At 28.9% G+C, this 17,148-nt stretch overlaps 1 protein-coding gene across 1 annotated transcript in view; it reads left to right on the top strand.

Moving 5' to 3' along the window:
* LOC111622115 (pyruvate kinase PKM-like) overlaps nt 1-17,148 on the top strand; it is a 45,034-nt gene that overhangs the window by 1,941 nt on the left and 25,945 nt on the right. The window contains exons 2-9 of the mRNA XM_023364441.1: nt 2,353-2,482; nt 4,844-4,982; nt 5,914-6,005; nt 6,076-6,210; nt 6,285-6,471; nt 6,542-6,684; nt 15,892-16,019; nt 16,102-16,252. Coding sequence (XP_023220209.1) covers nt 2,353-2,482; nt 4,844-4,982; nt 5,914-6,005; nt 6,076-6,210; nt 6,285-6,471; nt 6,542-6,684; nt 15,892-16,019; nt 16,102-16,252 — 1,105 coding nt within the window. The remainder of the gene's footprint in view (nt 1-2,352; nt 2,483-4,843; nt 4,983-5,913; nt 6,006-6,075; nt 6,211-6,284; nt 6,472-6,541; nt 6,685-15,891; nt 16,020-16,101; nt 16,253-17,148) is intronic.

The following is a 17,148-nucleotide window of genomic DNA, read 5'->3' as shown; positions in this document are numbered from 1 at the left end:
TTATAAAAATGAATGAATAAAATAGTTTCACTTTGGAATCAATTTGAAATATAAGACAAAGTTATTGTAAACTTAAATATTTTTAGTCTGAAAGAAAGATCTCATTTTAACTGCATGAATAGTAATTATCCTGTTATGAAACTGTCCTTGTTTAAGTTTCCAGTTGATTGCTTTTATATTTTTTGTTATGTTATTAAGGAACTGATTATAAAAAAAAATAAAATATATGTAATTCAAAAGTTATTGTAGACTTATTCCCTCCCCCCTGGATATTTAGCTATTTTAATCAAAATCTATTTGTTTTGTTTCTTTTGAATCTTCTGATGTTTGTTTTAATTGTAGAAACAAATGTCAATTTTAAAATTGAACAAGCAACATTTAAAGAATTTGAAGAGTTTTTAAAATATTTTTTTTGTTCGTATTTATCAGTAAGTTTTTGATAATTTTGCAAATTTTGTATATATTTTTTAATTAACAAGTGTATATTTTTGTCAAACATTTAGCAAACAAAAGCTGTTATTTCTTAGTGTGTGGATTTTTTTTTTTTTTTCAGCAAATATTATTGTATATCTCATACAACCTATTTGATATATAAAATGTTTGCACATTAAATTACATATATTAAAAATATTTAAATCATTTCTTGCAATTGCTTAGTCTAGTTATTTGTTCACAAGTTCTGCTGTCAGTTGTTATCGTCATCCTGAAATATTAGACTTATTATACTAGTTGTAAAGGAATTACAGCATATTCAGGAAGTCAATCTTTTATTATTAATTTATTGATATAAAAGGAAAGCATTTCAGACGTTTTTGTCCCTCACAGTCGAATTTATAATGACTACTTCATATGCTTTAAAATTAGTAAACCATTTTCTGTGTGAACTAAATAAACTTCTTGAATTTGCTGTAATTCCTTTTGATTGGTTTAATAAGTCTAGTATTTGGGGCAGATACTAATAGCCAACAATAGAACTTGTAAATATTTAAATCAAATAAATTTCATTGAACTAATGATTTAGGTAACAATTTCTTAATTATAGGAAGAGTTATCTATTATTATTGCTTCTTAACCTTTAGATTTCTGGTAAGTCCGAATTCAATTAAATGAACTAATGTTTTCAATTATCTACCGAGATCTGTTTCAGGTTCATAAATCATTCCAACTATGGAATGCCAAGAATTTGAACATTTTTGAATACAAATTAATTTGAATAATTGTGCTGGATTTAATGTATAGACAAAAGACCCCCATATCTGTATATTAATGCATTGACTCATCCTTATGTGAATAATATGTAATCAATGATGGGGATGCTCTTCATATGCATATTGCCACACAAACAATATCGTGTTGTTGTCTTTGAAATTTATACAATTCCACAACCTGCTTGCTTTATAAATTTCGAGGTTTTCCAGGACCCTGATGTTGTCTGTCTGAAATGATTTTTTTATGTGAGCGGTGTTCTCTAAGTCGGTCTGTATATCTGGGTCTATGGCGTATGTTGACAGGGCAGTGGTGTGCTTTCCTTTGTCAATGTCATATTTGTGTTCCATGATTCTTTTTCTCAAAGACATTTTGGTCAATTCAATACAGTCTCTCTCTCTCTCTCTCTCTCTCTCTCTCTCTCTGGAACCTGTGGGCACCAGGGGTGTACAGATTAGGGATCACAAGTTATCTGGTGTGTCTTTCACATTTCTTAGTAGCAAGTAAATTGTTTGTGTTCCTGTGAAATGGATCAACCAAAACATCTTTATGAAAAAGAATCATGATCAGATTTATAAAAAAACTTTGATCAGTTATATTAGAGAAAATATTTAATGATCTTGAGGATGTAATGATGTGGATAAATTAATTAGGTAAACAAACTTACCTTCTCAAAAATTTTAAAAGCATGATATACACAAATTACTGTAACCTTTTGAAATTTGCTAAATATGAACATTCAGAGTTTATTATTCAGATTCAAATATAGATTGAAGTATCAACTTCAAATACAATTTTTCCATTAATTTTTTTAAGTCTATATGCATTTATGAAAAAAAATGTGTGAATGCTAAATTTAGTTCTTATGATACTATTAAATTACAACTGAAAGCATCTAAATGCTCAGATTTAAATGCAACTTAACATAGTTATGAAGTAAAATAGAATGTACAAATTTTCTAAGTATCGTAAGTTGTTGTTTATAAACTATGTAAAACTATTGATGCAGGATATTTTTCTGTATAAATTCAAAATTTTTTTTATATATAAAATTTATTAACCTTTAATATGAATTTTGGCTAATTTTTACAAAACTTTATAGTTGAAAGAATAAATTTTAGATGCTCTATTCTGTGTGACCTTCAGATTATCATTTAAAGTAATCCATAGAAGATATTTGGCAGTTCTGTTTACGAAATTTGGTTCGAGTATTATTGCTGGCATCTGTTCTTGTATTAAGACGTCAGGCATCATGGTACCGGTTGGTCCGGTACCTGTAAGTAATCTTTTTAGGATATCTACAGAAATTATAACTAACAAATCTGTGTGGATATATTTAAGTGTTATGTATGATGTGCAAAATATCTTTTGTTATCCTTAACATAATTGAAAATGTTTGTTACATTGAAACACTTGATCTAACAAAAAAAAGTATAATTTAAAATACGAAATTTGACAAATTAAAATAAATTAGCAAACTAATTGAATTGTTCAACTTACTAAATGTGTCTGTAGTCTGATAACTCTAATAGTATAATAATCTGTAATATGAAATGTTTATTTAGAGTTTATTTACAATGTAACTTTTATGTTAATTTTTTCTAACATTAATATTTTATCTAATTGAGAGCTGAACAATTACCAGATTAAATCTGGCTACATTACTGCTGCTAATAATTATTAAATAACATTATTAGCTTGATTTTAATGCGGTAATTATTTGGCTCTGATATGCTTATCGGGCTTTAGGATATTTATATATTTATCCAATTGAGTTTCCCAATCTCTGAGGGCATGAATAAATAGTCAACCCTCATTAGTATGCCCTTTTGTTATAGTGCCATCCTCACTTACTGCCATATATTTATGAAGAACAAATCTTCCCTATGGAGTATATATTTAAAAACCCCATTATTATGACAACTCACTTAATGCCAGTAAATTTTTGAAATCTTTTCCCCTAAACAGTTTTATAATGAATTATATGAATTATTCTGGTGGAATGTTGAGTACATTTCAACCATAGCAGATAGCAATGAGTCTTGACTTCTTGCTTTGAAATCTGTTGCTCTTTCATAGTGTTCTATTCTACTGTATTTGCTACACTGCTTTAATCTGCTGTTGTGTGTGTCCTCAATATAAGTAAACAAGCAGTCATTTCAATTAAATAAAAACATGAAATTTGCTTATACGAAGAGAGATATCCAAATGCTAGTCAACAACAAAGAATAGTAGAACACACACTTTTTTTTTTGTGGAAGAAAGCAATTACTTGCAGATGCATTGAACATCTTGGAAGAAAAAGTGTCTGCAAGAGCCTTCCTCCAAGGCATTGTCCTAGATCTGCTAAACATGAGAATCTTAAAGATGCCATAGTAATATGAATTAGCTGAGTTAATGCCAAGCATGAATTGTAACAAGCTGAAATCATAGAAAAAACAAAATAATTTGGAAGACAGATAGGAATTAGACTTCCAATATAGCAAGAGTTGGGGTTGGTTGGCATGATTCAAACAGTGTCATGGACTTTCACAGCATATCAGGCAAAATAAAACAGCCAAAGTGGATGACCAAGTTGTATTAGATGCTTGTGAAACATTGTCTGACATGGTTGGACAGTATGAGTTGCAAAATGTTCATAATATGGATGAAAGTGGATTGTATTACTGCATGCAGCTAGACAGACAATTTCCTGTAATAATCTGAAATTATTGGAGCCGCACCAGGTTAAATCCCATCAGTTTATAGTCCATTACAGCAAAATAATGAGGTAGAAAAGCTGACAGGTGTTTTGAACCAGTTTCAAGCAACAGCATCATTGGAAAATCTTTAAACTTTAAAAGAATGTTTAATCCTTGATGACAATTTGCCAACTTTTGAAGAAATGAACATAGAAAAGATCCTGTAAACTACAAATTACACTGAAAATTCTGATTCATATGATAAGACAAAAAATGCAACATTTACCCATCTGCTAAAGAAGCAAAAGAAAGCATTAGAATAGTAAGAGCCTTCCTAGAAGCATACTGTGTTGATTCTGATGTAATGTCCCATGTTTATACCATAAATATTATTATTGATGAGATCCATGAGCATAAAAAAGCAGTCATTAATACCAGATTTCATCATTTCAAAATAAGTAGTGTGTTTTGCATTTACTTGTAGTGTGTGTACATTTTACTTTTTTTCACTTCAACTCTTATTTCTGCCGTAGAGGCGTATTTACTGAACTTCTTCAGCAGTACATGTTTTTTAATTTCAAAATAGTGCCACTCTCATATAGTGCCAAAAAAGAGGGAAGAGCAGACAGTGTCATACTAATGAGGGTTGACTGTACTTTGAATATAAATATTTATCCTTGTTTTAAATTTAATCTTTGATTTTCAACATAATTTCATATTCAATATGGATGTGATCTGAATCTCTCGGCTGAGAGATGTATTGATAGATCAGTTTCTTAAAAACTCTTAGGAGTCAGTACTCTGGGTTAATAAATGGGCTAAATTGGTTAATTTTTTCAGTATTCTATTGAATAAGATTTGGGAAACTCTGATTCTTAAAAGAAATATATTTTTTTAAACTTCAAATAAATTTTTTATAAAAAGCTAATTTTAATGTATTTAAAAATTTTTAATAGTGTAAAATGAGTCAACTTAAAGCAACAGCATTACAACTGCATGGAGGTGAAACAGATTCTTGGCTGGACCACTTAAGTGGTTTAAATATTGATACTCATCCAATATATCAGAGATTAACTGGAATAATATGCACTATTGGTAAGTAGATCAATTTTGTAATTATTACATTCAAGAAATTCATAATACAATAAGTGTTTTTCATTCAGATTACATGAAAAATAAATTTTAATTTGTTTTACTTCTGACTTAAGTTTTAAAATGTTGAATTTATTATTTCATTAAACACTGCACCTTGGTTTTGTCCGAGATTTATAATCCCATATTATTTGTTGAAAACTTAACAAGGTTAAAATTTTAAAAAAATGTTAACATTTTAGTTTAATGCAGCCAAATATTGCTTTAAAAAACATAATTCTATAATTAAAATTTTAATAATAATGTTAAATTTATTGTATAATAATGCAATATTCAAACATACAAATACCAAAAATCTAGTGGCATACTAATACTTTAATATGTAAAAAAAAAAAAACATTTTCAACCATCTTAATAGATTATCCTTGGGTTTTAAAATTAATAAATTTGATAAGAGATCATACTTAGAACAAATTTTTTAAAAATGGAACATTATTAACTGCTAACAAATGCCAATAAAATATTGTTTTATACATCTTGTATAACATTTATATACTATTGAACTTGGGAGGTGGCATAACTTGTAAATCTCTCATTTTTGAAGATGTTTAATCAACAGCTATCAATTACAAGGACACAGACAGTCTCTTTAGTAGTGAAGTCCTTTTTTGAGGTACTGTAATGGAAGCTATGCAATTTTCTTAAAAGAATGGATGTTGGTTTATTTAAAATGATGCCTATGCATTCTCCAAGATGCATGTGGACACAGCCAATAATGTAATATTGTATATAGTTTAATGTATTATAACATTATTAAAATTGTATATGGGAAGTGGTCAAGCCTTGCCTGTTTTAGGCATTACTATGTACTTTTTTAAATAAAATAAAAATTTGTTTCTTGTTGTTAAAATATTTTCTAAACATTTCTGAATAGGTCCTGCATCCCGAGATGTAGATAAATTAGTGGAAATGATGAAGAGTGGCATGAATATTGCCCGTTTAAATTTTTCTCATGGAACACACGAGGTAAAAAAAAATTGATTTGAAGTATCTAACTTTCTAAACAAAAGTTTCAGTTTATATTATTAATTTTCAGTATCATGCTGGAACAATAGAAAATGTGCGAAAAGCAGCTGAAATCATGGCTAAAGAATTAGGAATGCCTTCTTATCCTGTTGGAGTTGCATTGGACACTAAAGGTCCAGAAATTAGAACTGGTTTGCTTGAAGGGGTATGAAGTTTCTAAAATATAGTACTTTGTGTATTTTTCTATTGAAACGTGAATATGAAAAATTTATTTTGCAGGGTCCTAGTGCTGAAGTTGAATTAGTGAAAGGAAAAACTATTAAGGTCACCACAGATGATGCTTATAAAGAAAAGTGTTCAGCTGAAGTCATTCATGTAGATTATAAGAATATTACTAAAGTTCTAAGTGTTAACAGCAAAGTTTATGTAGACGATGGTTTAGTTTCTTTGATTGTCAAAGAAATAGGTAATTTTTCTCTGATTAACAATCTTTTACTTATACTTTGTAATTTAAATTAATATTATTTTTTTTTTAGGTTCTGATCATTTAATATGTGAGATAGAAAATGGTGGAATGCTTGGAAGTAAGAAAGGTGTTAACTTGCCTGGTGCAATTGTTGATCTCCCAGCTGTATCAGAAAAAGATAAAGATGATCTTCTTTTTGGAATTGAACAAGATGTGAGTTTTACATTTTCTGTATAAAATACTAAATGAATCTTTTGAATCAAATGTTACCTCATTTTGTTAGGAAATCATAATACTTTAATCATTTGGCCATCCGGCCATCAAATGCAAAGTGTTGTTCTGCTACTCTGGAGACCTAAAATTGAATCCAGGGGGTCAAAACATCCCCAGAAATTTCTTGGGGTGGTCTTTCTCTTGCCACCTGGTTGTTTAGTTGTGGGCCAAACTATAATGAGCTTGATATAAATGAAATCATAATACTTTAATCATTTGGCCATCCGGCCATCAAATGCAAAGTGTTGTTCTGCTACTCTGGAGACCTAAAATTGAATCCAGGGGGTCAAAACATCCCCAGAAATTTCTTGGGGTGGTCTTTCTCTTGCCACCTGGTTGTTTAGTTGTGGGCCAAACTATAATGAGCTTGATATAAATGAAATCATAATACTTTAATCATTTGGCCATCCGGCCATCAAATGCAAAGTGTTGTTCTGCTACTCTGGAGACCTAAAATTGAATCCAGGGGGTCAAAACATCCCCAGAAATTTCTTGGGGTGGTCTTTCTCTTGCCACCTGGTTGTTTAGTTGTGGGCCAAACTATAATGAGCTTGATATAAATGAAATCATAATACTTTAATCATTTGGCCATCCGGCCATCAAATGCAAAGTGTTGTTCTGCTACTCTGGAGACCTAAAATTGAATCCAGGGGGTCAAAACATCCCCAGAAATTTCTTGGGGTGGTCTTTCTCTTGCCACCTGGTTGTTTAGTTGTGGGCCAAACTATAATGAGCTTGATATAAATGAAATCATAATACTTTAATCATTTGGCCATCCGGCCATCAAATGCAAAGTGTTGTTCTGCTACTCTGGAGACCTAAAATTGAATCCAGGGGGTCAAAACATCCCCAGAAATTTCTTGGGGTGGTCTTTCTCTTGCCACCTGGTTGTTTAGTTGTGGGCCAAACTATAATGAGCTTGATATAAATGAAATCATAATACTTTAATCATTTGGCCATCCGGCCATCAAATGCAAAGTGTTGTTCTGCTACTCTGGAGACCTAAAATTGAATCCAGGGGGTCAAAACATCCCCAGAAATTTCTTGGGGTGGTCTTTCTCTTGCCACCTGGTTGTTTAGTTGTGGGCCAAACTATAATGAGCTTGATATAAATGAAATCATAATACTTTAATCATTTGGCCATCCGGCCATCAAATGCAAAGTGTTGTTCTGCTACTCTGGAGACCTAAAATTGAATCCAGGGGGTCAAAACATCCCCAGAAATTTCTTGGGGTGGTCTTTCTCTTGCCACCTGGTTGTTTAGTTGTGGGCCAAACTATAATGAGCTTGATATAAATGAAATCATAATACTTTAATCATTTGGCCATCCGGCCATCAAATGCAAAGTGTTGTTCTGCTACTCTGGAGACCTAAAATTGAATCCAGGGGGTCAAAACATCCCCAGAAATTTCTTGGGGTGGTCTTTCTCTTGCCACCTGGTTGTTTAGTTGTGGGCCAAACTATAATGAGCTTGATATAAATGAAATCATAATACTTTAATCATTTGGCCATCCGGCCATCAAATGCAAAGTGTTGTTCTGCTACTCTGGAGACCTAAAATTGAATCCAGGGGGTCAAAACATCCCCAGAAATTTCTTGGGGTGGTCTTTCTCTTGCCACCTGGTTGTTTAGTTGTGGGCCAAACTATAATGAGCTTGATATAAATGAAATCATAATACTTTAATCATTTGGCCATCCGGCCATCAAATGCAAAGTGTTGTTCTGCTACTCTGGAGACCTAAAATTGAATCCAGGGGGTCAAAACATCCCCAGAAATTTCTTGGGGTGGTCTTTCTCTTGCCACCTGGTTGTTTAGTTGTGGGCCAAACTATAATGAGCTTGATATAAATGAAATCATAATACTTTAATCATTTGGCCATCCGGCCATCAAATGCAAAGTGTTGTTCTGCTACTCTGGAGACCTAAAATTGAATCCAGGGGGTCAAAACATCCCCAGAAATTTCTTGGGGTGGTCTTTCTCTTGCCACCTGGTTGTTTAGTTGTGGGCCAAACTNGCTTAATTAACAATTTTTAACAATACAATAGCGACGATTATTATTTTTAAAAAAATATTTGTTAGGCTTAACATCGATTAAAATTCAACGCAAAGTTGGTTAATAGCAATATACTAATATACTAATTACATGGGATATACTATACTAATAATGTACTTTTTTCATTCTTTTCGGTTATCCGATTTTTTCGTTTATCTGACCAACCTGAGTCCCCAATTGAGTCAGATAATCGATGCTCTACTGTATTTTTAATTGGATATGTGTTTTTGCTTTTAAAGGACTGTTTGGCGGCCATTAGCCTAAAAGGGAAGGTCAGTTGCCAAAAGTGTAATGTCTGGAACACAAAGTTAATAAATGGTGGTTCCTCTTTTTTGAGAAGGACTTTGTGTTCAAAAGTATTAATATATATGCTTTAATTTTTTCTGAATAGAATCTTTGAGTGTGTATTAATAAATTCAGAAGATAGAAAACTAAATTTATAAGTATTGGCCTATAATGAATGAGATTGTCAATTTTCATTTTCTGAAAATAATGATAAAATATTGCACTTTATCTTAGAAAGGAAATTTACTTATGAAATACTTTGACACTATAAATTTAAGTTCTTATTTCTTAAAAAAATTTAGATGTTAACTTTTTTTGCATTCTTTATTAAGTAGTTAACTTGTTCAATATTCAAAGGAAATATTACAATAATTTCTATTATAATTTTTAAAATTAAGCTGTTTATCTAATAGACTTTTCTACATCTATATATTAATGTAATAAAGGAATAAAAACTTTTTGAAACTTTTTTTCTTTTTACTGTAACTCCATGTTCTGTCACTATAGATTATGATTTTGATTCAGATCTAAGGTAGTAATTAATGAGTCATTGCAAATTAATAACAAAACTTGCAGATATTTTTCAGGTGCAGAAATAATAAAAAGAAATTAAAATTGATTTTATTCAAGTATTATGTATATGATTATTCAAGTGTGTGGAATTTGTTTTTACAACAGGATAATCCTCTAACTGCTTTCATCACAGCTAATCAAGAACAACAACAAATTATCTTATCTGTAAGTTATTTTATTAGATATGAGATGTTAGTCGGCAGTCTGTCTTTTGTCCTGATGTCAAGCAAAATTTGGTTCAGTTCTTTTAGCAATGTTGTTGTGTGTTGAATAGCTTTTTGTTGTTTTTGCTAGGTAAAAATAACATTTCTACTTAAGTAATAAGTTTTTGTTGTTTTTAGATTTGAGTTTGTCCTCTTACTATTAAACTTAGTTGTGAATAAATATTTATTGAATTTGAAATATTTTATATAATTTGCTTAGTTTATACAAGTCAATTTTATTTCTGGATTAAATGTTTTTTGACTCCAAAGGACATTTATGGAATTCAAACATGTTAATGGAGTTGAAGCTTAACTTCAGAAGATATATCAAATATTTCTGTTACACTTAGTTTTAATTTCTTGTAATAATTTCTGAACAATTTTAATGTTACACTTAATTTTTCAAATAGAATTAGGGAATCTTTTTACAAGTTACAGTATCTGGTATTACGAAGTTTGACAACAGGAGGAAAAAATAAAATAGTACAAAGAAGAAACAATTTCAAGTGTAAATTCCAAAATTGAAATTTGGAACTAATTTTAATTTAAAAATATAGAAATTTAATACTTAAAGTAAATTAGACCTTCACCAAGAGATTCTTATAAACTTTTCAGTTTTATTTAATAATCATTTTTAAGTTTTAGTATTTACTGTTATTTGCTGAAGAAAGCATATGAATCCATTTACGGAAATCAGATATTGTTAGCAGTTATTTAATGTTTTGTTTCAAAAATAAGTTAAAATACTTAATACATTTTAATTTTGATGTAGTAACATATGGATTTTAGCATTCAAGAATTTATTTCTTGCATTTAAATCTGGCTAAGATCACTTCCAGTCTTTAACATATTTTTTTTAGTGATAATTCACTGCTGATAATGAAAAATTGTATTGTTATTAACATTATAGTTTTGAATTTGGTTGTGAATTTTATAGTAGTATGATCCTGGAATGACATATCAGTTATTAGAACAAACAAAGATGGATCTAGAGGTGGCAATACTTGCCATTGAGTTTTTCTCAATTATACTTGTTTTTCTTTTTATAAAAACTGAGCAGTGGATCATAAAATTTGAAAATTTTTTTTAACTTTTTATAAGACAATTATATAATTATATAGGTAGTTTCTCTGAAGCTGAATCTATAACAGAAGAAGCAAATGATGTATACACTTTAGGAAATGAGACTACCAACTTGTGCTAAGTTTTGTTTTGGTTTATAAAAATTTGGAGCAAAAATGACTCAGATTAGGACTATAATCCACAATTTATGTAGCTGTGTTACCAATTATTGGGTTGTTTGGAAAGTAATTTTGTTTTTTACCACCAGAGGGATTAGTTGTATTTTTATCCACCAGTTTCATTTTAAATTGTATTGTCGCCATATATTTTGACAGCTGACGTTTCAAGGCTTATTTGTAAAAAATTTTGTTTCATTCTTTGCAATTGTGGTTTTTTCCCCCAATCAAATATGGAAAATTGAAAGCAGCCTTTTTGGCATATTTTGCTTTTTTATTACTGAAAAGGTAAGAATTAGTGATTGCAAATTTACCAGGTATTATATTACCAGTAATTTGGTAATTATATTTGGGATTATCGGTTTATCTGTAATTTACAGGTAAATTCGTATTAACAAATGATTTAAAATGAAACTGAATTACTGACAGAATTATTGGATAACCATTTATTTTCAAGTTTTCTATCAGTTTAGACAAACAATTCTTGTAATAGCAATTATCACCACATAAGAAACATTGAAGTAATGCTGATAATGTTTTTCTTTATTTTGAAAGTAGGCTTTTAACAAACATTAGACAATGAGAGCCTATATGTATTATCTATGTAGATCTAATTTTGTACAAATGGCAGCTGCATTAGAAAAAGCTCTCTCAGAATCAATATACTAGTTGGACGTACTGTTATTAGAGCATTGAAAACCTTTTTAAGATACGTTCCTTGTTTTTTTGCTCTAAGAAATAATTCATTTCTTTTTAAACTATGTTTTTCACACTTTTAAACTTACTTATATTACTGTTATCACTGTCTATGCTCATTTTATGTTTAATGAATAAGTCCAATTTCTCTTCCATTGTTAAATTTGACTTTTCTATTGTGCACTTTGTTCTCATGTTGACGTGAAAAGTTGATAGTGTAGTAAGTAATGAACATCTCTTCATAATTTATTTTCATTTTCTGATAAGTGCTTGATTGTTTCTACAATCTCATTCAAAATTATATTTTTGTTAACATTATTAGATATTTTGTGTAACTTATATTTGTTCAATTTTCTGGGTTATTTTCTGGGTACTCCAAAATCAAGACCTATTTTTGGAGTATAATACAAGCAATCAAGTTATAAAAAGACTAGAAAATTCCTTCTAATAACCTTAAATTACAAATGGAATGACCCATCACCACTTGCACTAATCAAGAACAACAACAAATTATCTTATCTGTAAGTTATTTTATTAGATATGAGATGTTAGTCGGCAGTCTGTCTTTTGTCCTGATGTCAAGCAAAATTTGGTTCAGTTCTTTTAGCAATGTTGTTGTGTGTTGAATAGCTTTTTGTTGTTTTTGCTAGGTAAAAATAACATTTCTACTTAAGTAATAAGTTTTTGTTGTTTTTAGATTTGAGTTTGTCCTCTTACTATTAAACTTAGTTGTGAATAAATATTTATTGAATTTGAAATATTTTATATAATTTGCTTAGTTTATACAAGTCAATTTTATTTCTGGATTAAATGTTTTTTGACTCCAAAGGACATTTATGGAATTCAAACATGTTAATGGAGTTGAAGCTTAACTTCAGAAGATATATCAAATATTTCTGTTACACTTAGTTTTAATTTCTTGTAATAATTTCTGAACAATTTTAATGTTACACTTAATTTTTCAAATAGAATTAGGGAATCTTTTTACAAGTTACAGTATCTGGTATTACGAAGTTTGACAACAGGAGGAAAAAATAAAATAGTACAAAGAAGAAACAATTTCAAGTGTAAATTCCAAAATTGAAATTTGGAACTAATTTTAATTTAAAAATATAGAAATTTAATACTTAAAGTAAATTAGACCTTCACCAAGAGATTCTTATAAACTTTTCAGTTTTATTTAATAATCATTTTTAAGTTTTAGTATTTACTGTTATTTGCTGAAGAAAGCATATGAATCCATTTACGGAAATCAGATATTGTTAGCAGTTATTTAATGTTTTGTTTCAAAAATAAGTTAAAATACTTAATACATTTTAATTTTGATGTAGTAACATATGGATTTTAGCATTCAAGAATTTATTTCTTGCATTTAAATCTGGCTAAGATCACTTCCAGTCTTTAACATATTTTTTTTAGTGATAATTCACTGCTGATAATGAAAAATTGTATTGTTATTAACATTATAGTTTTGAATTTGGTTGTGAATTTTATAGTAGTATGATCCTGGAATGACATATCAGTTATTAGAACAAACAAAGATGGATCTAGAGGTGGCAATACTTGCCATTGAGTTTTTCTCAATTATACTTGTTTTTCTTTTTATAAAAACTGAGCAGTGGATCATAAAATTTGNGCAATTGTTGATCTCCCAGCTGTATCAGAAAAAGATAAAGATGATCTTCTTTTTGGAATTGAACAAGATGTGAGTTTTACATTTTCTGTATAAAATACTAAATGAATCTTTTGAATCAAATGTTACCTCATTTTGTTAGGAAATCATAATACTTTAATCATTTGGCCATCCGGCCATCAAATGCAAAGTGTTGTTCTGCTACTCTGGAGACCTAAAATTGAATCCAGGGGGTCAAAACATCCCCAGAAATTTCTTGGGGTGGTCTTTCTCTTGCCACCTGGTTGTTTAGTTGTGGGCCAAACTATAATGAGCTTGATATAAAGGCCGCCTTAGTGCTCACATGATAGTTTGAAAGGGGGAAAAATTATTTACATTCTTTGTCAATTGATAATTCTAGAAAATAATTATAAAAACTTAAAAAAAACCAATTCATTTATGTATTTTGTATGATTAAAAATTAAGACCACCTCATTATTTATATCCATGTTTACAAAAAATTTATATGAATTTGCAAACTAATATGAAAAATTTAAGTCTTAACTCTTCAATTTGTCTGTCTTTTCAGTCTACTTAATATATGCTAGAGAAGATATATACAGAATATTTCATAATTTTATTATATATGCTGTTCTTCAAATACTCTATTATTCTCATTCCAATTTGAATATTTTATAGCATGTTTACCAAAACATATATACTTAAATTGTAAATTTAAAGAATAAGATTTTGAAACCACATTACAAATATTGACACTTCTTAAATTTAGTAATAAATTTGGAAATTAGTGCCAAGAAACCTGGTTAAGTAATTTGTGATCATGGTCCTTTTTATATCTATTATGTTAGACACTTTTTTTATGATCATTTGTAAACGAAAAAAGTGCACAAATTGTAAAATTTTTATTTTATTGAATTTGTTTCATTTGTTGTGAAAAATTGTAAAAAGAATCAATTCATAAATTTAAAATTTTTCCAAAATTCCTAAAATGACTGACTAGCTGAAACAAAGTATGAAAGTGAATACAAAATTCTAGTTTATGTAACAGTGAATGAAGTTAAGTACGAGAAGTAATTAAATCATAAAGCTCTGACAGCAACATCTGTGAAACAACACCCATTTTAGATAACCCACTGGGTTGTACAATATATTATCAAAATGTTCACTGTACAATTGTAAAGCTGTTGACAGCTAAGCATAAGATTTAAATGTTTTACTGGTTAATGGTTTTATAATTTTATTGTTTTAAATGTGAGTCTTGTAATAATTTTTAGGATGTTTTTTTTTTTTTTTTGCCTTATGTTTAAAAGATATTTAACTGGTGAGGTCCATTAACACCAGGGTCCAAAATGCATTTTAGAAGATATATAAGCAGTGGCATACCCAGGGTTTGAACTAGAGGGGAGCAACTCATAGTTTCTTTGAGTGCGAGAATAGCAGCAAAATAGTTCTAAGATTTGATGGCTTTAGTCAAGTCACAATATTCATTATACAAACTGATACTAAATTGATGTCTGTGCTGTGTGTCAATTACTACACTTTAATTTTTCTTCTAGTGGCCAGCTGCCCTTCCCTGCCCTTGTATATAAGTCATTAATAGTTTTATGTGTGATAACCCTTTCATTATAATAATTTTACTATGTATATGTAAGAAAGTATATTTGTATTAAATAATGAATAGTGTTGTAAAAATTTCATTTAACTCTTAAGTGAGATATTTATTATGTTAGAGCAATTTTTTAAACTTAAGTTAGTGTGTGTTCAAAAATTTCATCCAGCATAATGTAAAACAATGTGTAGCAGTTTAATATACCTATAAATGTTTTACTATATTTATTTCCTCTTAGATGTAATCGATAATAATTGCTTCAAAGTGGTATATATGAACATGTTTGTTTTTGCAGTGAAATACTAGTACTTTTTTACAAATTAAAATTGAGAAGGTTACAATGTATTTAAATTGATTAAATCTAACGTTTCAATGATTTGTTAATTAACTGTTCAAATAATCAAGCTAAACAATTGCTGGATTATATTGGGCTATATTACTACTACTATTAGTAATTTAAATGCTAAGTAATTTGGCACTAGAAGCAGGTCTTAGGTGCCATCTTTTGCTAAATTTATTAATTATAATTAATAATTTAGAAGGTTCTGGAAGAAAATCTGCCCAAAGCAGGATTCAAACTGCAACTCCTGCTTATCCTGCTTACCGTGCAGTCATGTTCCCAATTACACTATCCAGACTTTTGTCTGATCTTCAATTCCAGATAGATATGACAATTGTTTGGATTTAATATGTAACTATTGGGTTTTTGATGTTGATGTATTTGTATGACTAATATTGTTTTTTTATTATTATTGTAAAACACTGAATTCTGAATTTTCTTAATGTTGATTTTTTAGAAATTATTTAATTACAATGTAATTTTAATTACTAATTTGGCTTTGTGTTTATTTTTTAGGTTGATATGGTTTTTGCATCATTCATTCGAAATGGTGAGGGTGTAAGAGAGATACGTCAAATACTTGGAGAAAAAGGAAAGGACATACTAATTTTATCCAAGGTTGAAAACCATGAAGGTGTTGTTAAGTAAGTTGTTTTTTTAATTTTATCTAAATGTGTTTTTTGGAAAATTTTAAATGTTTTTATCTGAATTCTTTTTGTTGACTAGGATAGATGAAATTATTCATGAAAGTGATGGAATCATGTGTGCTCGTGGTGATTTAGGAATTGAAATACCTCCAGAAAAAGTTTTTCTGGCACAAAAAATGATGATTGCTAAATGCAATATGCTGGGTAAACCTGTTATTTGTGCTACACAGGTAATTACTTTAAAAAATCTGCTAAAAAACATTTGGCCAGTTTTTTGGTATTTTTAATTTTTGAAACATACCATTCAGTCTTAATATAAACAGTTACTTTTTTTAACTTTATTAATTATTATTTAACTTTATTGTATTTAATGAAATATATTAACTACATTTTTATCTGAAAGAATTCTACTTATTTAAATATATATTTTGAACTTTAAATCAGAGGAAAAAACACCCTACAGGTGTTTATGTTCAACTTCTAAAATAATAATTTTTTTCTAATTTAATTTTTATCAAAAAATATTTTTTTTATTTATAAAATGGTTCTTTTACGAAAACAGTGTTAAGCTAATTCTAGATCTGTTCATTTTTTTATATTAAATAAATTCATTTACTATTACTTGGCTACTTGTTTGAGATAGTCATTTGATTACCTCCTATTGAAGGCAATAAGTGCCACTTATTTGTAAGCTTTTAGTTTGCAGCAAATTTTAATGAAATGAATTGCGATTTAAACCAAGAGGCAAATTCAGAATGCCATTTAACATAAACAATATTAGTGCTATAATTTGTAGCATTTTAGTATTTACAAAATATATTTTATTAAATACTGTTTTTCGTTATCTGATCTGAATGATTTTGAATATTACTTTATATTGATATCCCATTTGTAGTGTTGTGTTTATTATCTATCATCTTATCCAAATGATTCAGATTTGAATTATTCTCTAAATTTTAAAATTAAACATTGTGTAGTGTTAATCTGTTTTCCTTATATGAATTTTGAATGCCGAATTTAAACATCTAACGAATGCAGATAATAATCTATCATATCAGGAAATTCTTTTAGAAATATTTAGAATCTAATTTGAATCTTAATAATAAAATATTTAAAACAGTAATTA

Source organism: Centruroides sculpturatus, unplaced genomic scaffold (assembly GCF_000671375.1).
Source record: "Centruroides sculpturatus isolate CEXI.00-Female unplaced genomic scaffold, Cexi_2.0 scaffold14, whole genome shotgun sequence".
NCBI lineage: Eukaryota > Metazoa > Arthropoda > Arachnida > Scorpiones > Buthidae > Centruroides > Centruroides sculpturatus.
The sequence above is the reverse complement of the archived record's forward strand: the minus strand, read 5'-3'. Positions and strand labels throughout refer to the sequence as shown.